Raw genomic sequence first — 21639 nt, 5'->3', positions numbered from 1 at the left:
ACTTTCTTGAACCCAGGGCTCATCATTCCACATTATTAACCAGGTAAAATAAGTCTGAACACGTCACTTCATGCTGTGTACATTTGGCTTCAGAGCAGCCCACTTAGCAGCACAAGCCAGTTCAAGATAACACAGGTTTAAACTGTGTGTAAACCTACTAGATAATAGTTATGTCTGTATCTGTCTTAAAACTAGATCTAAATCTTTATATAGGTACTCTGTATCTTTTACTCCTCAAGAGCAGTGTAGAGGTTAAGCTTGAAAATAGCTTGCTTATTTATTTATTTATTTATTTGAAATTATTTTTGATGTGGCATATTTTAAGGGAAGGAAGTCTATGTAAAGTAGTGTATTTTATTAAGTCCACACATTCCTGTCTGGAGATTTTGTGTCTAAAAAGCAAGATGACTGTGTTCTTATCTTTCTTTGCTTACTCTTCGTGTCACTGTTGGTGTAGCTTACAGAGCTGAGAAGATGGTTAGGCTGTGAAAGGGATGCTTGTTTATGGCTGTGAAGATGGGAAAATAAACCTCTCTCATGCAGGATTTGGACAGGTTTGAGCTGATCTTCTAGCAGCGTGTTCCTGCAGAACAGTTGCGGTTTTACAGCCCTTCTTGAGCTAATCTTAATGGGAAATAAAGTTTGTTAAGCTGCTCCTTTGCCATTGTATGGACAGTATACCTGTCGTGGTTTAAACCCTGTCGGCAAGTCAGCCACGCAGTCTACTTCCCCACCCTTTCTTCCCTTCACTTGCCACCCCAGTCCCGGAGGGATGGGGAGGAGAACTGAAAGAATGTAACTCCCACGGGTTGAGATAAGAACAGTCCAGTAACTAAGGTATAACACAAACCACTGCTGCTGCCACCAATAATAATGATAAGGGAAATAACAAGGGGAGAGAATACGATACCACCCACCGAAAACAAGCCCGACCGAACAGTGAGCGCCCTTCTGGGTAACTCCCAGTTACCTCCGCGGGCATGACGTGCTGGGGCATGGAATACCTCTTTGGTCAGTTTGGGTCAGGTGTCCTGTCTCTGCTTCCTCCCCCCTTCCCCTCCTCCCTGGCAGAGCATGAGACTCAGAAAGTCCTTAGTCAGACTAAACATTGGTGTTACCAGCGTTGTTCCCAGGCCGAAAGTCAAAAACACAGCGCTGCACCAGGTACTAAGAAGGAGAAAAAAAATGACTGCCACTGCTGAACCCAGGACAATACCTCCAGTTGCATTTCTGTGGTGTGAGTGCTCTGCAGAGGGGGAATTAAAAAAAAAAAAGATAAAGTTGCCCTGTTTCTATATAATCCAACAAAAACATTATCCCTTTATTTCACCCCCAGAATACCACTGAGTCTGCTCTTGAGTCCAGCTTTTTCAGACTGTGCAGAGCCCAGAGGAGCAGGAGCTGAACACTGAACCATCCCTGTTGGAGGCAGCAGTGGGTGTGGTGGGGTTGGCATGACCAGTGCTGGCTCTGGTGTCACATCAGCATCTCATTTAAAACCTCCCCAGTATTGAGTGTCCTCATCCTGGCACTTGCTATTCTTAAATAACCTGTTTCAATGTTTCATCTATGTTTATTCCATAAGGATTATTGCGTAGTATATGAATGTCTGCTTGCATTTGTGATGAGGGAGCATGTGGCTGAAAAATGAGGTTGATCTGAACTTTGAGCTGTTTCCACTTGCTGTAAGAAGATCCATCAAGCTTTCCAGGATTTAGCAACAGCTTGCTGTAGCATCCCAGATTTCCAGCCTCCTCAGGAGCAATTTGCCCTCACTTTATGGCAGAAGTGGTGATGAAGAGTACTGTACGATGCATCCCTTGCCGATGCTATACCATCACCAAGACAGAGAGCAGGACTTTCAAGAACACATACAGACACCATTTCATGTGTGTCTTGCAGTACACTCCTGGAAATAGTCCTGTGTCGTGGGTCCATTGGAGCAACTGGCCTCTGAATTATTTTCCCTGAGCCAGAACTTCACTTGGAGACCTGAGAGTCAGGGTTGTCTGGGGTCTGTCCTGTTCTTCTGATGGCATTGGACTGGAGAAATGAGTTCCCAAAGTAAAATATCCTTGGAAATACCTTACACTGCAGGCATGCTACCTCGAAGCTCTCCTATTTTCCCTCTCTGGAGCTGATTTCTTCAGTCCAGGACAAAGCTCAGAATGTAGATAGGATGAAAACTGCAAATTTCTCATAGGACGTAAATAGAAATGACATATAATAGCCTGTTGCTTTCCTTCATCCCCAGCTCCCTCTGAAATATCACTAAATGGTGGGGCTCTGGATGTAGGGATTTCGCGGAATAATGTTGTACAAGGTGCTGGAATTCCTGCCCCTTTTCTTCTTGGCAGGCTGAAAGGACTCCCTCTGGGAGTTCCTTCTGCAGATGGATCCTTGCAGAATGAAATAAGTTTGGAATGAATAAGGGAATAGTTTCCAGCAGGCTGCTCTGAAAGTTAACAACACTGTCAGGTTTGGAGGTGGTGTTGGGCTCCTGCCCAATCCAACTGTCCCCCCTGTCTGTTTCTTTAGCAGGAATGTGTTGTTTTATCCTTAAGCTGTGTATCAAATACAGCTTTTCTGGGGTGGATATTATTAGTCGAGTACCTTCCCAAAGTGGAACTGGAGGATTCTGATTTAGGTGGGGTTATTTCCATCCTTGTGCTGCACAAGGTGTTGGGTGGCACACCAGCAGTGCAGTATATGGAGGGTAACAGTAAGAAAATGAGATTTGAGACTACAGCTTGTCATGTTGGTTACCTGGTTTAGGTATTTCCGTTGGTTTTGGAGGAAGTCAGATTCCAGGGATCTTTTTCAGTTTTCTCCCTTAACTTATATCCATTCAAAAATGGTAGAGGTGGCTTAGAGCTCATTTGTAGACAGTTTTTGATAACTGGAAGTAAAGTTTTCATATTGGTCTTAAAACAAGGTCTCAAAGGGTAGACCAGGTAATATTTGAGGTCCCTTCAGGAGATGGTGGGAGCACGTTATTAAATAATTGGAAGCCAGGATGGAAGTAGAATCAATCCTACCTATTTTGACAGTCCTGCATAATTCCTCATCCTTCAGTTAAGGAGACAGGAGATGGCTGGCACCAAAGCTGTTTGGTATTAGGCAATACTTCACTAATAGTGATTTTTTCCTTGGCTTTCTGTGTGTCTCTTGCTCTAGTAGCCACAGCGAAAGTGATGTCTGGCCTGAAAGTGCAGTGACACTGGTTTACGATACAAAACAAAGTGTGCTAGAAACTAAAAAAGCCTTATTTGGAATTCACAGCAAGACATCATTGTCTGGCTTGCTGTGAGTAGTATTTCATCTGGTTGCAGAAAGTTGAAACTCCAGAATGACCATCTGCATAATGAACTGGCCAACTTTTTTGCCTGGACAAAAAGTCCATCAGAAGCAAAGGGCTGGAGGAGCTGCTGCCACACCAAGTGATACAGCTCCTACCTTGGAAATTGGGTTTTCAGAAGCATTAATGCCCAATGGGTGGGCCAAGTGCATACGAGTGGCATGTTGAGGATTTGGGAGGAGAAAAGGAGCTGAAGGGAGGAGATGTGGAGGTAAAGTCATTTCAGATTGGCATTTGAGTGACCTGAAGTGTTGAAATCCAAGTTCTCTATGAAATCTTTAGAAGAGGAGGACTTCATCTGAAGGCTTCCTGGGGGCTCTCTGGAGCATCCAACAGGAATAGCCCAAAACACTTAACTTGGGAACTGAATAACTACCCCAGGTCTGCCAAAACATGTATGTGCTGCATAGCCACAAGTGGAAAATATGATGCTAAGAAATCTTAACACCATTACTAGTCATCCTTTTCCTGTCTTTCTAGATTGGAGGGAATAGTTGAAGGTTAAGTAAGACACTTGACAGTATGTTGTGAGTAGGTGGAGGTGGGAAGAACAGCCAGTTTGAATTTGAAGCTGCACTGGTTATGCTAATGCTGAATATGGAGGTGTTTTAATCAGGTTATCTTCTCTAGGAATGTTTGGATTTTTGCTTTTTGTTAATGAAGTAGCATATACTTCTTAATTTATGTTTTTTTAATTCCTGAAGTCTCACAGCTAACACATTATAAAATAGCCCAAGCTTATTAAAATCGCTCAACACAACCCTTTTTTATAGTTTTAGTCATAAAAACCAGATTGTGTAACTTCTGCAGACCCTTGATAACACCCATAGTGCATATGAACTGGGCTCTCATTCATATTGTGCCTCCACCTATCACATGTGGTACATGTCTCAGTAAGAGAAAGTAAATAGATACTGAAATAGTCAATGTTCTCCAAACCTAATCGTTGTAACCTCTCTCAAAAAGTTCTTATTGATGGTAGAGTTTGTACTAAATTTGAGGCTGCGTTTTGTAGGGTAGAAATACAGAAGCCATATTCAGAAGAGCCTTTTTTGATGTCCTGTGTTTATTCAGCACTGTACTTGGTTGTGTCTGGAATCTGACCTTAGAGCTGCATGGTCTGAGGTTTGCAAAGTAGTCAAGAAATAGGACTGGGCAGAAAATACCATGCAGGGTTATTGAGAGAAAAGGAGAAGGTTGAGGAGATAGGTTTGTGTGTTGTAGTTGCTCCTCCTCCGTGGACCAGTTCTCTCTACCTTCATGGGGCAGGGGAATGTCACACTGCAACCCTAGTTACCATGCTCCGATTCAGACTCTGACAGAGTCGTGGAAATAGAAGTTAGTCACTCCATCCTCCTGACCTCATGCTTCCCCAGGAGTTTCTTGAAATGATGAACAGAGCTGCAACACTAACATTCCTGTTAATGGGGTGAAATAATTGCTTTCACTTCCATATTAAACTGATAGTTATTTTTCCTAGACTACTTCTGCAACTTGGCTGATAACTTTAATAAATTACTTGGAGTCTCTTTTTAAAAAGCAGCAACAATGCAACAGCAAGTAAACTTTCTAACCTTGCGTTGTCATTTGGCTTTCTTGGTTTATACCTAAATTGCTAATGTGTAAAACTACTTTTCTGTTGAGAGGGTTTTTTGCACAAAGATTTTGATGTAAGTATTACTAGCTTTGGCATTTCCATACTTTTGGAGTGGTGCTTCCTAGTTTTTGATCAACACTATTCAGTGTAAAATACATGCCTTTTCTGTTTCTCCTCTAACTGGTAATTGACAGTGGTTTTTCACCCTTAGTTTTGATTGAATTTTCTGTTACCTTGGAATAAGCAGGAACATCTTTGCTATCATGATGATTTTGTGTCGTCATTCGTGACTGCTGTGTATAGGCAGCAGATAAATACTGCTTTTGTGCACCACGATAGACATGGTGGTGCTGACCTCAGGTGTTCCCTTTTCCACCCTCCAGATCATGGGATACTCCTATTTTGGGGTTATTTTATTTCCTTTGTAGTTTTGGAGTATACTGAACTGAAGTTCTTATTTTTCCTTCTTTGAAGGCTATCATGTGTCCTTGGGTTTTGTTTTCCTTTCCACTTGTTAGGGGAAGATATGACTCTCAGGTGCTTCCATGACTCCAGGAGTTGTGAAAACACCAGGTTTACTACAAGGACTGGCAACCCTGAGGTTGACCTGTGGCAAAGGGCCTGGGTACCTCTTCTAATCCCCCATTTCAGGTCCCCTTCAGAGACCAAGTTTTGCCATTGACCGTGTTGTTTCACCATAAAATAGTTACTAGCACAGAGCTTCTGTCACCGCTACCAAGATTAGAATTCTCAGTAACTAGCTCCACAGAGGTACGCTGGGCTCAGGGAGATACTTGACTGTACTGAGCATGTTCTGTGCATACTTTTCAGGTTTTAGTAACTGATACTTCAAAACCACAATTCCTTCTTTAGGGACAAAGCATTTTGCATGCCAGTTTTTCACAGCAGTTTGCTATTAAAATGAATCTTGTTTTCCAAGAACAACAAAAAAAAGAGACTCATACTTTTCCACATAAAAATCACAGGTTTTTTTTCCTTTTTTGCTTTCCTATAACTCTTAAGGGGTTCCATTTATTATTTTCTTTATTTTATTTTGTTTTTTCCTTAGCCTTTATGAAAGGGGGGAAAAAAGAAACCCAGTATTTGGATTAAAACCAAGCATAAGGAATTTCAGCATGAATTACTCAGGTTGCACTGTGTGTGCAAGGTGTGTCTAAAATCAAGAACAGGTTTGTATTTAAAATGAGTTTATTACCCAGAGGAAGCACTCATTAGTTAAGGAAACAAGTGTATTGTTTCTGACCAGCTTGACACTGGGTATTTTAGCACGAGAGTATTTTAGCTTCTCATTCCTGAGTTGTGTCCGTAGTTTGGAAGAGGATATTAAACATTCCTATGTTTTCATCCTGTTTCTGAATCTTCATCCTGGTATTCAGTTGAATAAATAATATTTCTCTTTGTTGCTGCAGAAATGGTTTTGGGTTTTTTTTTGTTTTAAAAATCTGGTATTTGATAATTAGTCACAAACTTGTGCTGTGTGGATAATGCAGCTGGCTGAGCAGCATGTGCTGTTTGAATATTTCATTTGATTCAAAACTGGCTTTACTGTTTTTAAATAAATGCTATCTCGCTCTTGGCACTTACTTGATAAGACAAAATGCTGCTCTGTGCCATGTGTGTTTAATAGCCTGCAAGAATTGAGGCTAAAATGATTCAGGAGCTCTTGCTTTCATTCTGAAATGCTTTGCCAGGAGTTCTGCTGCAGATAAAAATGTGATATAACGTGGATTTTATATCACATTCATCTTCCAAAGCGTAAGAATGAGCTGGTCCTGCTTCCTGGATGAGCCTCAGGGGGTATGTGTGGTTGGTGGCTCATCCATGGGGGAGAACTTTCTGCAGACCTCCTCTCTCCATGTGCAGGCACCCAGTGACTGCGTCAGTAACATATGCCCCTCAGAATGCCTGAGCCCTCCCATATTCCTTCTTTCCAGTATTATTCTCATGTGTAGTATTTTTTTTACATGCTGAGTATATCGAGGTCATAAATACTTTAACATGCAGAAGGTGTGCAAGCAAGAGAAGTATGTCCTTTTGGACTGCTCTTCCCCTTCCCTGACAACCCTACCTGACAGACCTCGGCAGGGGCCCACATCCCCTTACATGACTGAGAAGCAAGTTCTGCTGAGCCAGGAGATGAGCCTCTGAGCACTGCCAGCAACCTCAGCTCCGTGGAGATACCTCCACCACTGCAGGGGCTGCAGACTCTCATTGGTTCTTGTTGCTATCTCCCAGAGTGATGCCAAGATGCCTTTGTTAAGTGTGTGCCTTGGTTTGCTCATAACTTCATGTGGTGGCAACATTTTTAGATGGGTATCATCAAAATTCTGGTGACACTTCCAGCTTCACAAGCAAGTACATGGGGGAAGGATATGTTTGATCTGCATTAAGGAATCCTGTGCATCCATGCTGCAGGATTTTAACTTTCCAGTGACCCATCAGCATGCTTTTAGGACTTTGCTGGTCCATTTTCTGACACCTTTATTCTTTTAAGCCTACCCAAACCACGGAAGACTGTTCCTGAAGCTTCTGATGAAGAACAGCATTTTGGCAGGGCGGGGGGCAGAGTGATGTCCTGTGCCTTTCTCCTTGGGAGGACATCTCTCTCAGCATTTTTAATGAGGTTAAGAGAGAAGATCTGTAATATGAGGTAATCGCTTGGAATTTGGAGTGAATACATTATTGTCACTTTGGTATGATTTCTAGATTGATATAAAATCTTTGCTGTACTTTACATGATTTTTACATTATGTGTAGTTACTTTTATCATATCGGCACTCTGTTGTACACAGTGTTGTGATAAAATAATACAGATTGATGAGCCTGAATTAGTTGGAAGCATTATAAATAGAAGAAAATGTATGATACTTGATTGCTTTCACTTTGATTAATCATAATTTGTGCTCAAATATGTGAGTTAGGTAGCAAAAACTAAAGAAGTTAGAATAAATGGGAAAAGATTAAAAAAGCAGTTCAGCGTTACAGATATCTCAGGAGCATTATGAGAAGAAGGGGAACTCTCCCTTAGTTTGCCAGGTGTGTTTTGTGTTTAACTGTTGGCACTCATCTGTATTGGAATTGCTGGACCCAGTCTACCCACAGAAGTCTCACTGAACTGAGATTTACAACATATGATGTGCCAATGGCCAAGCTAATCATTCTTGTTTGGTACAAGAGCACCAAGCTTCTGGATGCTGATGACAAAGCAATGCTTTGGGAAGCTGGAGAAGGAGACTGTTTATCTACCACAAGTTTTATCTAGCATGAAAATATATGTGTACTGTCAGAAAGGTACCTATAGGCATTCTGTCACATCATTTTAACCCCAGCAGATGACAGACATGCTTTAGTGTGAGAGCAATAGGTGTGTATCCATGCTAGCTTAATAAATGGAGCCATAGGACAATGCAGATATGCTTGTTTGCCACTTCATAGTATCCTCAACTTGGTTTATTGGGAGGAACCTTAAAGCTCATCCAGTTCCAGTCCCTTCCATGGGCAGAGCCACCTTCCACTAGACCAGTTTTCTCCAAGCCCCATCCAGCCTGACCTTGAACTCTGCCAGGGATGGACAGAGAAGTCCCACAGCTCCTCTGGGCAACCTGTGCCAGGGCCTCACCACACTCATGGGGAAGAACTTCTTCCTAAGATCTCATCTCAATCTCCCCTCTGTCAGTTTAAAGCCACAGGGCTTTGAGCAACCAGGTCTAGCAGAAAGTGTCCCTGCCCATGGCAGGGGGCTGGAACTGGATGAGCTTGAAGGCCCCTTCCAACCCAAGCCATCAGTTGATTCTTGACAAAATACGGAGCCCACGTGGCATGAGAAATGATATCCACCTAGTGCTTTGAAGGTACAAACCTAGAGCTACACACATAGGAAACTTATAATCCATTTCCACCCACCATAGGTCTGGTTTGGCAGAGGCAGGCAAAGGAAAATGGTTGCAGGCAAAGCATCCTTTTTGCTTGTATTTTTCTTCCAATAAATCAACCAGTGTTCAGTGCAACTCCAAAAAGGTTTCTCCTTTGAATGAAAAAAAGTGAGCAGCAGGTTGCTGTGACGCAGGTTTTGCACCGTCACTGGACTGAACACTCCTTAAGCTAACAGAGAGGTGAAAGTTGGTAGTGTTTTTGCACTCAATCTGTGGGTTTAGATGAGGCAGCACCATTTCTTTTAAAAAAGCATGTTTATAATGACTCCTTAAGAAGTTTAGACTGGAGGGCTGTTTCCAGAAACTGCCCCCTCCCCGCTTGCCAGGTCCCATATGTTTGTCTTGGCAGGATGCGATGTCTGCTTGGCTGGTTCTGGGATATTAAATTGAAGGAACACAGAGCTCTTGATGCTTTTCAATAGGGCTTCTATTGAGTTAGCGGCAGGATAGAGCTGTCAGCCACCTGTGATTGTCCAACAGGGAAAAAGGGAGAAATGAGAGGGGTGGGGAGAGAGCCCTGGAAACCTTTCCCAGTTTCATGGATAGCATGGTCAGAGGAGAGTATTTGTTTGGGAGGCAGCAGCTTTATGTTGGTTTGAGTGTTGAGTGCTTTTGATGCTGTTCTGGCTCAGTCAGTGTTGGTGGTAGGTGAGTAAATGATGCTGGTAGCTGGAACTGCACAGGTAGGGCAAGCAACTTTCTTATTTTAAGTTATCATGCATGCAGAATCTGTTAAGAGATTTTGTTGGTGGCCCTAAGTGGGAATAGATTCAGATATCCCAGTTCTGACACTTAGGGATGCTGTATCTCTGCATTTCATTTTTAAAGCATGCATGGTGATAGATCCAGTTACTGTGTAAAACACTAAGCTATTGGGAGTCTGTCTTGGTTACTCTTAGGAAATCATAGAATCCCAGACTACTTTAGCTTGGAAAGGATCTTAAAGCTCATCCGATTGCAACCCCCTGCCATGTGCTGGGACACCTTCCACTAGACCAGGTTGCTCCAGGCCCCGTCTAGCCTGGCCTTGAACACTGCCAGGAACTAGACTGGGCACATGAAGTGCCCCTCTTCGTTATCTGTCTCCTCTGTTGGGCTTGATGAGACAGAGCAATACTCACCTTCTCCCAGTCAAATAAAGCCCTCTTTTGCCCTGTCACATGGTTTGAAGAATGGAAAGGAAGCAAAAAAAGATTTGGAGAAGTCTCCAGGAGAAGGAGAGTAATCCCTTTGCATTTTTGCAGTCTTGGACAATTTGTCACTCTTCGTCTTGATCCTTTCTCTGATTTGCTGCTGCCCATATCCTACTTCTGTGTCTAAGTGCCCCATTGCATGCACTGTTCCACGCAAAGAAATGCCTTGGGTTTGGAGCAGATGAAAGTGAGACAGGAGGGCTCATATGGAGCATTGACCAGTGCATAGCCTGAGAAGCCCTACCTTTGTCAGGTAAAGGAATTGTTTCCTTCTCCGTTTAAAGGACAGGTGTCAAGACAGTGGAGGAACCTCTTCCTGCGTAGGCTTGTTTCCTGTTTGAACACAAGCTGCACTTCTTTCGCTACAGTTATCATAAAGACTTAACAGAACAGCAAGGTTTGTCATTTCACAGACCTAGGTCTGTCTGGACCCTGCTTTCCTGACTGGTGACAGTCCCTTTGATCGCACTCAGGTGAGAATTGATCTGAACAGCCCTGGGCTCTGTAACTCGTGCAGACAAACCTTGTTTCACTGTGTTTGCCCATGTTGGTTGTAGTGATTGGATTTAGTTCTCACTCTTATAAGCAAGCAGATTCATCCTCCCAAGCACAGTCTGTCCCCTAAACCAGGGGTGGCTCTTGCACAGGCAATTTTCCTTTTTGCCACTGAATTCTTCACTGTCCTTGGACTGGCAAATAGCTGCCTGGCTCTATCACACGTGTGCTCTGGTGAGAGTTGCTGTCTTCTCATTTCTACTTCCCTCCCAGGTACAGTCCACCTACACAGGCCCTCTCTATTACTTCACATTTGCACCCATATGCTAAGCAAGGGTTCCAAGTTGGATGTTCGTATGGAGGGAAAGTGTTTTTTGCATCCTTGGATTCCTGAGCTTATTACTGATTTATTTCTTTACATAGTTGCTCATTTCTTAGCAAGGTCTCTTGCTGCAGCTCTACTCCATATGAACAACCTCTGTGTCTGAGCAAACCCCAGCCCACTTATTAATCTGCTCTTTGTATTACTGACAACCTACTCCATGTAGAGATAAATGTAGGGCCTTGAACACGATGTTGAATTTCAATTTTTAATCCCTTAATCATCTCTATTTCAAATCTTCAAAGTAAAGGCACAACATGTGGTATTTCCAAATTACTCTCTGTTTTACAAAAGGGTGTACATATCTTACATCAGGTAAAAGGTGCTCGTAACAGAAATGAAGATGCTTATGTAGGCGAATGCAATGAAGTCCTCTTGATTGTGCATCCCTCATGGTGCGGTGCAATTAATTATAGCCATCAATTATAGATTTGATGGCTGACTGTTTTTAGATTTATGCCTTAGGTGCCACTAAAGTAGGTCTCTTGTACAGGGGTTTGTAGGACTTCATCCAGAGTTGCTTCCAGCCTGCTGGGCCTGGTGTATCTAACACAGTTTGTCCTCAGTTTGCAAAAGATATGGAAAGAATAATGGATTAAAGATGTAATCCTCAATTAACTGGTGGAAAAGTATTTACATATTGCTCCTGCTTTCTAGACGAGAAGGGAGAAAAGAAAAAATACCAACGTTAACAAAAATAGTAGAGTTTTGAACTCTGGAACAAGTCTGGTAACAAAGGAGTTTGTTAGAAAGATTAGATAGAAGATAGAGAGGAGGTGTGGGGCAAGGAACAGTTTATCCTTGTGAGGAATGTTCTAGAATGGGGTCTCATTTATTTATTACCTAAGAGAAAATGGAAGATATTAAAATAAAGAAGGGGTGGAAGGGAAAAAAGAAAACCATTTTCAAATATTTCAGTATTGCATTTCCAATTTACTTCAAGCAGCTTCATATGTTCACTTCTGTCAGTGTTCAAAGCTGGCTTAGGAGAATTAGCTGCTGTTTAACACCTCAGGTCCCCCGAGGATCATGTCAGTGTTTTACAAACCCTTTCTTTGTCATACAAGGGCACTAAGCACAGTTTAAAAATGTAATTTTTATTATTACTTTCTCTGTGATAGATTCATTGTGTCTTACAAAAATGCAGGGGTTTCAAAATACAGATACCAGCTGAACTACAATATTGTAAAGATAAACATGTACATAAACTAACAGCAAAGCCAGAAAAAAAGACGGTGGGGTGAAAGCATTTTTCACTGAAAGTAATTATTTTGTGCACAGTCTCGCTGCCTCTAAGTTAAAGGAGAGGAGTTGAACCTGTTAGTATTTAGCTATACTTCAGTGTAATTCTACTTAAATGTATAGGCTTTTGGTGGTACGAAAATGGGCAGCACAGAAGCACTTATGAATGGGAGTCAGTGGAGGTAGAGCTTACTGTGATGATGGTGCTGGTGTCATCCTCACAAGAGGGGTCTCTGCATGGCCGGCTGCTGTTTAAACTACTTGCTCATCTGAGGTAGTGCTGGAGAGATAGCAGGAGAGTTAATTCTATCCCCAGAGGAGTTGGTGTGACACTTGGTCGCCAAAGCCACTGTTCACCCTCTTCTTAGGGTTTTCTTATGAGCTTTGGGGGTGAGCTGCATGGTTGCGGTCACTGTCCTCCGTCTTCACTCCTTGCTGGTGAGAGTGAGTGATGTGGTCTTTCCAAGGAAGTGGAAGAGTCACCACACCACGTCTTGCTTCCTCTACTCTTTTCCTTGGCGCCTGTGTTCGGCAATGCTCTATGACAGAAGAGTCCAAGAATGATGCTCTCTAGTCCTGGATCCCAACTCCTGATACAGACTTATTCACATTCCCAGTGTATCAAAGACTCCTGCAATTCTTGTATCATTAAACCAGTAGGCTCTGATAACGGTTTAAGTGGTTGCTGGTACTGTAGCACACATACAATCCCAGGCACAGCTACAGGCTGGGCAGAGAAGAGATCCAGAGCAGCCCTGCGGAGAAGGACTTGGGGGTGTTGGTCGATGAGAAAATGAACATGAGCCAGCTTCAGTGTGCGCTTGTACCCCAGAAAGCCAACCGTATCCTGGGCTGCATCAAAAGGAGCATGACCAGCAGGTTGAAGGAGGTGATCCTGCCCCTCTACTCTGCTCTCGTGAGACCTCACTTGGAGTATTGTGTGCAGTTCTGGTGTCCTCAGCATAAAAAGGACATGGATCTGTTGGAGCAAGTCCAGAGGAGGCCATGAGGATGATCAGGGCCTGGAGCACCTCCTGTATAAAGACAGGCTGAGAAAGTTGGGGCTGTTCAGCCTGGAGAAGAGAAGGCTGCATGAAGACCTCATAGCAGCCTTCCAGTATCTGAAGGGGGCCTATAGGGATGCTGGGGATGGACTCTTCATTAGGGACTGTAGTGATAGGACAAGGCGTAACAGGTTAAAACTTAAACAGGGGAAGTTTAGATTGGATATAAGGAGGAAATTCTTTCCTGTAAGGGTGGTGAGGCACTGGAATAGGTTGCCCAGGGAGGTTGTGAATGCTCCATGGCAGTGTTCAAGGCCAGGTTGGACGAGGCCTTGGGTAACATGGTTTAGTGTGAGGTGTCCCTGCCCATGGCAGGGGGGTTGGAAGTGGATGATCTTGAGGTCCTTTCCAACCCTAACTATTCTATGATTCTATTCTATGATCTTTAAGGTCCCTTCCAATCCATACCGTACTTGGATCTACTCTAAACATGGACTCCTTGAATCATTTTGGTCACACCTGCTTAGTTGTTTGGAGTTCTCTTGTCGCATTTGTATGCAGACACAATGGTTTCAATGACAATATCCCTGTAGTATATTTGGATTATAGTAGTACCTGCTGATGGATCTGGAGGCCACCATGCTAGATGCATGAAGGCAGGTGCTGCTGTGAAGAGCTTACCAATGTACAGTTTTGGTATCTTCAACATAAGATAACATAACATAACATAAGCTGTTGGAGCAAGTCCAGAGGAGAGCCATGAGGATGATCAGGGGCTGGAGCTCCTCCCATATGAAGACAGGATGAGAAATTTGGGGCTGTTCAGCCTGGAGAAGAGAAGGCTGCGTGGAGACCTCATAGCAGCCTTCCAGTATCTGAAGGGGGGCTATAGGGATGCTGGGGATGGACTCTTCATTAGGGACTGTAGTGACAGGACAAGGGGTAACGGGTTAAAACTTAAACAAGGGAAGTTTAGACTGGATATAAGGAAGAAGTTCTTTCCTGTAAGGGTGGTGAGGCACTGGAATGGGTTGCCCAGGGTAGTTGCGAGTGCTCCATCCCTGGTGGTGTTCAGGGCCGGGCTGGATGGAATCTTGGATGACATGGTTTAGTGTGAGGTGTCCCTGCCCGTGGCAGGGGGGTTGGAACTTGATGATCTTAAGGTCCTTTCCAACCCTAACTATTCCATGATTCTAATGAGAGTTAGGAAGGAGCAGATACAGACAGGATGGGAGGTGGGAAGAGCAAGACATCATTGATGACTGCAGCAGATAGAGGTCTTTCAGAACTCTAGAAAGGTCTTTTAGAAATCTTAATTTCCATCAAGCTTTCTTCATAGGCAGTTAGGGAAATTAGTGTTTCATAGGGGGAGATGAACAAGAAAAAGAAGCTTTCCTGTTTGGCCCACCATGTCTAGGGTATGAGAGGACAGTAAGAAGGAAAAAGCAGACCTTGGAATAGAGGTGGGCAGTGGAGGTTGGGATGAAAAAATAAAAACATTTACTGAATTGAACATGAGAAGGTGGGCTGAGAGAGCTGGGCTTGTTCAGCCTGGAGAAGAGAAAGCTTTGGGGAGACCTCACAGCAGCTTCCAGTGCCTAAAGAGGCTACAAGAAACCTGGAGAGGGGCTTTGGGAAGGGCCTGTAGGGACAGTTCAAGGGGGAATGGTTTTAAACTGACAGAGGGGAGATTGAGATGAGATGTTAGGAGGAATCTCTTCCCTGTGAGGGTGGTGAGGCCCTGGCAGAGGTTGCCTAGAGAAGCTGTGGCTGCCCCATCCTTGGCAGTGTTTGAAGTCAGGTTGGACGAGGCTCGGAGCAACCTGGTCTAGTGGAAGGTGTCCCTGCCCATGGCAGGGGGTTGGAACTGGATGAGTTTTAAGGTCCTTTCCAACCCAGACCAGTCTGGGATTCTAACAGGTAGGATGGGGATATTTTACTGTAGGCTTAATTTGTAAAGCAAATGCACTGTAGACTTGAATGACCTACTCTCTAGTAACACTTGGTGGCAAGTATTAGCAGCACTTTACTTGATATTGGCCAAGAGTGCAACTCTGCTCCTTGCTCAGCAAACCTTTCCACATTCTGACGGTTGAGGGTGGCCTTTTCAAAACACACCTGGGAATGAAATGACTTGCTCTTAATGGCAAACCTCTAGCAATGGGGCATTGAACTTCCTAAAATACTTTGAAAAATCCCACCCATAATGTTTACTCTAATACTAGAGTTAAATGTGTCCATTCTTAATGGTCACTCCACAGTTCTCTGTTGTGTTCCCTGAATGAATGGCTCTTTCCTCTCCTGCAGCGAATACCCCATGCATATTTATATGGAATCATGTTCGCTCTTAAATGCTGTTTGTTTTGGCTCAGGATGCAACTCCTTAGTTTAACCTGCCCTTGTAGGCTATTTTCTCAAGGCTTTATACTGTTTGTAATTCCCTCATTATTGTCTGTGTCTTTTTGCATTGGAGAAAAAAAAAAAAAAAAGGAAAATGCATTTTTCCAGGTTTTGCTTTATTAGTGGGTTGCCCAGTAAAGAACAGTGTCCTCTGGGAAGTCCTCCTGGGTGGGCTGCCTGTGCCAGACCAGATTTGGCCTTGCTCCCAGTTACCTTTTATTAGGAACTCTAGACAAGACTTGCATCAGTTTAATTCATCATTAAGGTTTTTTTTCCCTCTGCTTTCTATGCCTGGGTAGAGAAGAAGGAAGAATACTGCAGGGATGAAATACATTAATGGTTATCATATAAAGATATCTATGGATACTACACAGTAATGTGGGTGCACACAAAGTGCTGGACATTTCCCCTATGATCCCCCTCAGGGAGGGGAAGCACTTTGAGAATCATGAAGACAGTTCTAGATGAACTTCCCAGAAGCACAGATTTCAACCTGCATCCTTCAGCTGATGGCAATCTGCTGTGTGGTTAATTTATAAGAAAAAGTAGTAAAATTAATGGCATTCTAGGATTTCAGACTGTGCTTTCCTGTGTTGCTTTATAAATGTGCTTTTTTGGAAGAAAATAAATTCCACTATGTATTTTTTGCTTGAAAATCTACCCCAGCCTTTTCTCCAAGTGAGCCTGAGCATCTGCTGCTTGTCTGTACAGCTGGTGGGCAAGAAAATGTGAAGGAAAATAGAGTTTATATTGAAGGTGGACTTGAATATGTAATACCTGCTTACGCCCTTCCTTCTCCTTTCATTTGGAAATTGTCAAGCTCTCTTTATTGGTGAAATGGGGGGGAATGGGGATTTGGGATGAACAGCAATCTGGCTTGCACATTCAGGCTTGCCTCTAGGCTGATAAAATGGACCCAAACTGCCCCTGTTGATTCTAAATCTCAAATTCCAGTAAAAGGAAAAAAACCCCCAAATAGTATTTATAAACATTTGTCTGCTTTCATTTACAGCATGCTTTGAAAGATAACCCCACTGGAGTAATTGTAAGTCATGTTTTAAGTGTCAGAAAGGGCATGTTAATGTTTGTACTGTTTACTGTGGTGGTGAAGTGTGGGCAAATGCATTACTCAACAGCATATGAAACGTGTTCACCTTCCACACAGGTGATACAAAACCATAGCTGCAAATGCAGCAGAGTACAGCAAGGCTAAAGGCTGTAGGGGAAAGCAGGAGCAAAGTGAGTGAGAAATGCTGATGATTAAAACCCAGATGTGTCCTTGTCAATATCACCCATGTCTCCTTTCCTTTTTTTTTTTTTATTTCTTTTCTCTCTTTCCCCTTTCTCTCATTTTTTTCCCTTTTTTCTTTTTTGCTCCACCTTTTTTGCTCCCCAGTTTTTTCTTCTTTCCCTCATTTTCTCCCCTTTCCCCCCTTTTTCTTCCTCTGTTTTAATTTTTTCCTCCCCACTTCCCTCACTTTTCCCTGTTTTCTCCCCTTCCCCCTCCCCCCCCCCTTTTTTTTTTTTTGTTCTTTTTGCTTTCCATGTTTTTCCTTCATTAGCCCTTCAGGTCTGGCCCTTGGACTGCAAACTCAAAATTGCCCTATCTCCCCTTTCACTTGGGGCCACAGAAATCACTGCTCTTCCATGCGCATGTGGTCATCACAGCTTCTGGTCTGTGTGAGCAGCTCCAAGGCAGCTTGTATAATTCATTAACTTCTCTGCTGTGCCAGGGGAATGTACAAGTCATCCGGGAGATCGGCTCCTTGCTCTTGCACTGGTTCTGTAGGGGATGTTGCTTTCTAGGAACCCTATGGTGGTGACAACTGGGTGCAAATCCAGCCCTTCAGCTCCATGTGCAGATTTTGTGGAGAAATTGTGTCACATTCACTTGTGATTTTGGGTACGAATCCCTTCAATGCCATAAAAATCTACTGATATTAGTGGAGTCAGGCACTGCCTGTGAGGATGAACAAAAGGTAGAGTCACATCCTATGTCTGTATAAACAATAAAGCTGTCTTAAAAGAGGAAAAAAAGTATGAGATACAGTCTGACTTCCAGCTTGGGAAGGGAGCAGAACTTGATGCTGGGCATGATTCCAAAGCAATGAGAATGCTGCACATTGTCTGCATGTGCTGCAGTACCAGTGCCAGATACTCCTAAGCCTTTGTAGACTGAGGTTCAGTCTGTTCTGTCAGGTGTGTTTTGTGTCTCCTGAACTTGATGCCATTTATCTCAACAGTTGTACTTTTGAAATCTGGGGTTTTTTTCCTAGTGAAGCATGTGATTAGCTTAGCATAATTAAGTGAAATGGGATGTTTGCTTTGGTTACTGCTCGTCATAATGAATAATTTGACTTTTAAAGTAGCAACTATTTCATATAAATAAGGCTGGCTTATTGGTGCCTGTGAAGTTGGGTGACTTTTGAGGAGCAGACACTGTTGTGGAGTAAGGAATGTGTTGGGTCTGTCAAAGTGTTTTATGGAGAGCCCTGGAAATGGAAACTGTATTGATGCTTGTGGATGATTCTTATATTGCTTTTACAGCAAGGCACACCCATGCTCTGAAATACAATCGTGGCTTTTCCTTTGTAGATCTAACACAGAGAAGAAGAAGCAGCACACACATTGAAGGTGGAAAGTGAGGCCAAGCTTGGCTTTCGTGCTGAGCATTGCTTTTGGATAGAACTGCCTTCAACTCATAGGCAACAGTTTCATAGAAAATCGGTTGTTTACCAAAAAAACTCTTTGCCAAGACAAGTTCTGTACCAGTAACATAGCAACTGTAGGGCTGAAACTTCATTTTGCTCAGGAAAATGGCAAGCAAATAAGCCATTAATGTGTGAAGAGGACTTGTTAATTCCAATCTAATTATGCGTACTAGCCACACGAAGAGCTGACTTGTGATGCCAGCATGAGTTATTCCAACCGCAGATCTTGCTTATTACTGCTGCTCACCTAATGAAAACAAAGAATGTATTGTTGAGACTTGTGTAGTTTAGCCAATGTTTGAAGAAATTCATTAACTGAAAATCTGAGTGTAGATGTAAGAAAACACAGAGAGCATGGAAGGCTTGTGGTGAAGTACTCCATTGTAGAAGCACAGAATCCCAGGTTGGAAGGGACCTCAAGGATCATCTGGTCCAACCCATCTCGGCAAAGAATGAGCTAGACTAGATGGCCCAGTACCCTGACAAATTGTGAACTGTTTGTGAATTTAGAATATTTTTATTATTTCTTCTTCTCTGTCACAATTCTGTCTGGTTGTATTCGACAAATTATCTAAACTCAGACCATGATAATCTCCATTTGTTGCTGGGGAAGCCCTAGAGCAGACTGCAGAGCTGTCAGGATGGTCTCCTTTTGGTTTTATGGGGTTTGGTGGTTTTTTTTGTCATTCATGCTTTGTATGTGTCTACAGGTTCACTCCAAGCCATAACTGTAATTCTGACCTTGCATATAGTGAAATCTTCAGGTACAAGGTTACAGCAATGGAGCTCTCATGTAGGAATTTCTTGGGTTGAGGGGAAAAACAGTGCATCACTTGGGCAGCTGTAAGTAGCTTCAGCTGTAGCTGAAGGTGTATCAGCCCCATGATATAGATTGGCTCCAGGAGCCATCCCCGTATCACTCACAAGAAGAGGAACAGCATTGTAGAGAAGGAAGATCATAAGAATACTGCTTTTTGATAGCTGCTCTGCTACATTTACACAAAGATATTATTGAGTATCTTTGATAATAACTTACAGATTCCTCAAAACACATATCCCATTGCTGTTTTCCAGTATTTTCAAATATTCTGTATCCATTTTTCCTCTGCATGATGCTCTTGCTCTTACTGGCTCTGATGGAAGAAGTTTAGTCTTGCTGCCCTTAGATGAAAACAGGGAGTTAAGTGACTGTTTCCTTCAATGTATCACCAGATTTACTTCACCTTTATTTACTGTGATTTATATTGAGGTGCCTTCTAAGAACTGTTTTTCCTCCTGCACATGAGTCTCTTTTCCCTTAAACTGGACTTAAGCAGGTGAGATTTACTCCAGCAAGCACTAGGATAAATCTGCCTCATCTGCAGACCTGTCCCACAGCTCTTACAGACAGAAGACACAAAGAGAAAGGGTTTGGAAGGGTAGTCAAGAGCTACAGTTACAGGTTTAAACAACATGCCATGCGTAGATTACAAAATAGCTGTGTACAGCATACTGACAGTAAACCCTGCTCTGACTTTGGTCTTAGCTATGGTTTTGAAGGGGTGATGAGTCTCATCCATATGCAAGATTGGCTTTATGCCTTTGAGTGGTGGCTTCAGCCAGAGGAGCACCCCCAGAGCACAGCAGGTATCGCCTCTGGCAAGAGGTCCATGCACAGGAAGGCCAGGAGTAATTTGAGTCTTACAGTACAGCAATATGCTGAGTGTTTTATGCTTCACCCCTCTTGATACTTGTTTTTAAACCATCAGGCCAGGTCTTGAGGCTCTCAAATGACATATTGGCATGCTTTCTTTCTTCCTCACCAGGCTGGAATGATAAGAACCAATAAGGATGAATACTTCATTGAGCCTTTGGAAAGAGGAAAGCAAATGGAAGAGGAAAAGGGAAGAATCCACATGGTGTACAGGCGATCAGCTGTAGCGCATCATCCCACTGATATGCTCCCTGATGTCCATAGAGAAGGTACAGTACCTGTGTTGGTTGCTCACAGATCTGTTCCAGGTGACTGTAGCCTGCAGCAGCGTTTGAGAGAGGCAGTTTTGACTGAACTGTTTGAAAAGAAAGCCTTTAAATGTTTTGCTGAGGTCCGCCATCAGTCACATGTGCAGTTCCTCTGCCAAGAGCAGCAGGTGTGTAGACCAGAGCTCAGCCACGAAGTGTTCTTGTCAATAGATGTTGCAAAATGCTTGGTTTTCCCTTCCTTTAACTGAGGGAAAAGCTTGTACTGATTTAAATCTGAGCTCTGCATCAGTTGGTAAGATGTTGTGGGACAGGAGATGTTAATGGAAATACTCATCTGACTGCAATGTTGTAAGCTGTTAGTATGGCTTGCCTGCCCATACAACTCCTATTTAAAGTTTGGGTCCTATTTCTTCCTCAGTGATAGCTCAATTGTGCCAATGGCTGACACTTTCTGTTTTCCTGCTTCTGCTGGTTGCAGTTAACTCAGTTGGAAGGCAGTTGTGTTGATCAGATATGTACTTTAGACATATCCAAGGATTCCTCTCCTCCTTGAAGATTATGTGGTTGGTCCGTCTGAGAATAATCATCATGTAGTTAATGCATTTGCTTGTATATTTAAATTTCCCTCCTTTTAATATTATCCTTTAATCCTAAATTAATTGTTAGAAGCCAACACGTTACATGGTGAACGTTCAGGGTTTTGACACTATGGGCCAGGAATGAAAGAGCAGCTCCATTCCCCTTCAGTGCTCTGCCTTTTTTTCAGCATCACTCATCTTCTCAAATTCCTGTTTGTACTTTGCATTCAGATGTTCTTGGAACTTGAAAGGGTTTGAGAAGAACTAGAATAACCACACACATACACAGAACTAGAATTAGATAGGAGTATTAAGCAGAGAGAAGTCAAGCACCCCCTCATGGCCAGTCCTCATGGATTTAAATTATTCGGTGGAGTTCTGGAATTTTGTCTCTGAAAAAGCAAGTAGGAATTGAGAGCCATTTTGAATACAGCCCTGCCAGACTTTAATTAGTCTTTCAGAAGGTAAGTCCATGCTGTCGACAGCAGTATGGCACAGCAAGGACACAGCAGGCTTGAGGTCTAGTAGCAGCCTGAACCATGCAGGCTCATCAACCTGCTGGTCTCTGAGACCTGTGCTGCCAAAGGTACTTTGCTTTTGGTATCTTGATGAGGCTGTTCAAATCTAGCTCATGCATCTCTGTGGTGTGATCAACTAAACAGTCATGTTCACAGGAGATCTCTTCTTACCTACTTTTGACAGTTTTAAAGTTTTACGCATTTGAGTTTGGGAAATAGTCCTGGCTATTATGCCACTGTGACACA

At 43.0% G+C, this 21639-nt stretch overlaps 1 protein-coding gene and 1 long non-coding RNA gene across 3 annotated transcripts in view; one reads left to right on the top strand and one right to left on the bottom strand.

The window, feature by feature from the left end:
• Positions 1 to 21639, top strand: part of ADAMTS3 (ADAM metallopeptidase with thrombospondin type 1 motif 3) — a 98398-nt gene that overhangs the window by 14697 nt on the left and 62062 nt on the right. For both annotated transcript variants that reach the window (XM_061345818.1, XM_061345817.1), the window contains exon 4: positions 20141 to 20297. In XM_061345818.1, the coding sequence (XP_061201802.1) occupies positions 20141 to 20297 (157 nt within the window). The remainder of the gene's footprint in view (positions 1 to 20140; positions 20298 to 21639) is intronic.
• Positions 436 to 3501, bottom strand: LOC133208129 (uncharacterized). The gene is made up of 3 exons (XR_009724254.1): positions 3379 to 3501; positions 1217 to 2828; positions 436 to 681 (listed from the first exon to the last, which is right to left on the bottom strand). It is a non-coding gene; the product is annotated as an uncharacterized LOC133208129 (long non-coding RNA).

The sequence above is a fragment of the Neopsephotus bourkii genome, unplaced genomic scaffold (assembly GCF_033783945.1).
Source record: "Neopsephotus bourkii isolate Nb327-2 ecotype Australia unplaced genomic scaffold, CSIRO-AGI_Nbou_v1 NB_244, whole genome shotgun sequence".
Lineage (NCBI taxonomy): Eukaryota > Metazoa > Chordata > Aves > Psittaciformes > Psittacidae > Neopsephotus > Neopsephotus bourkii.
This window is presented reverse-complemented; position numbering and strand designations above follow the sequence as displayed.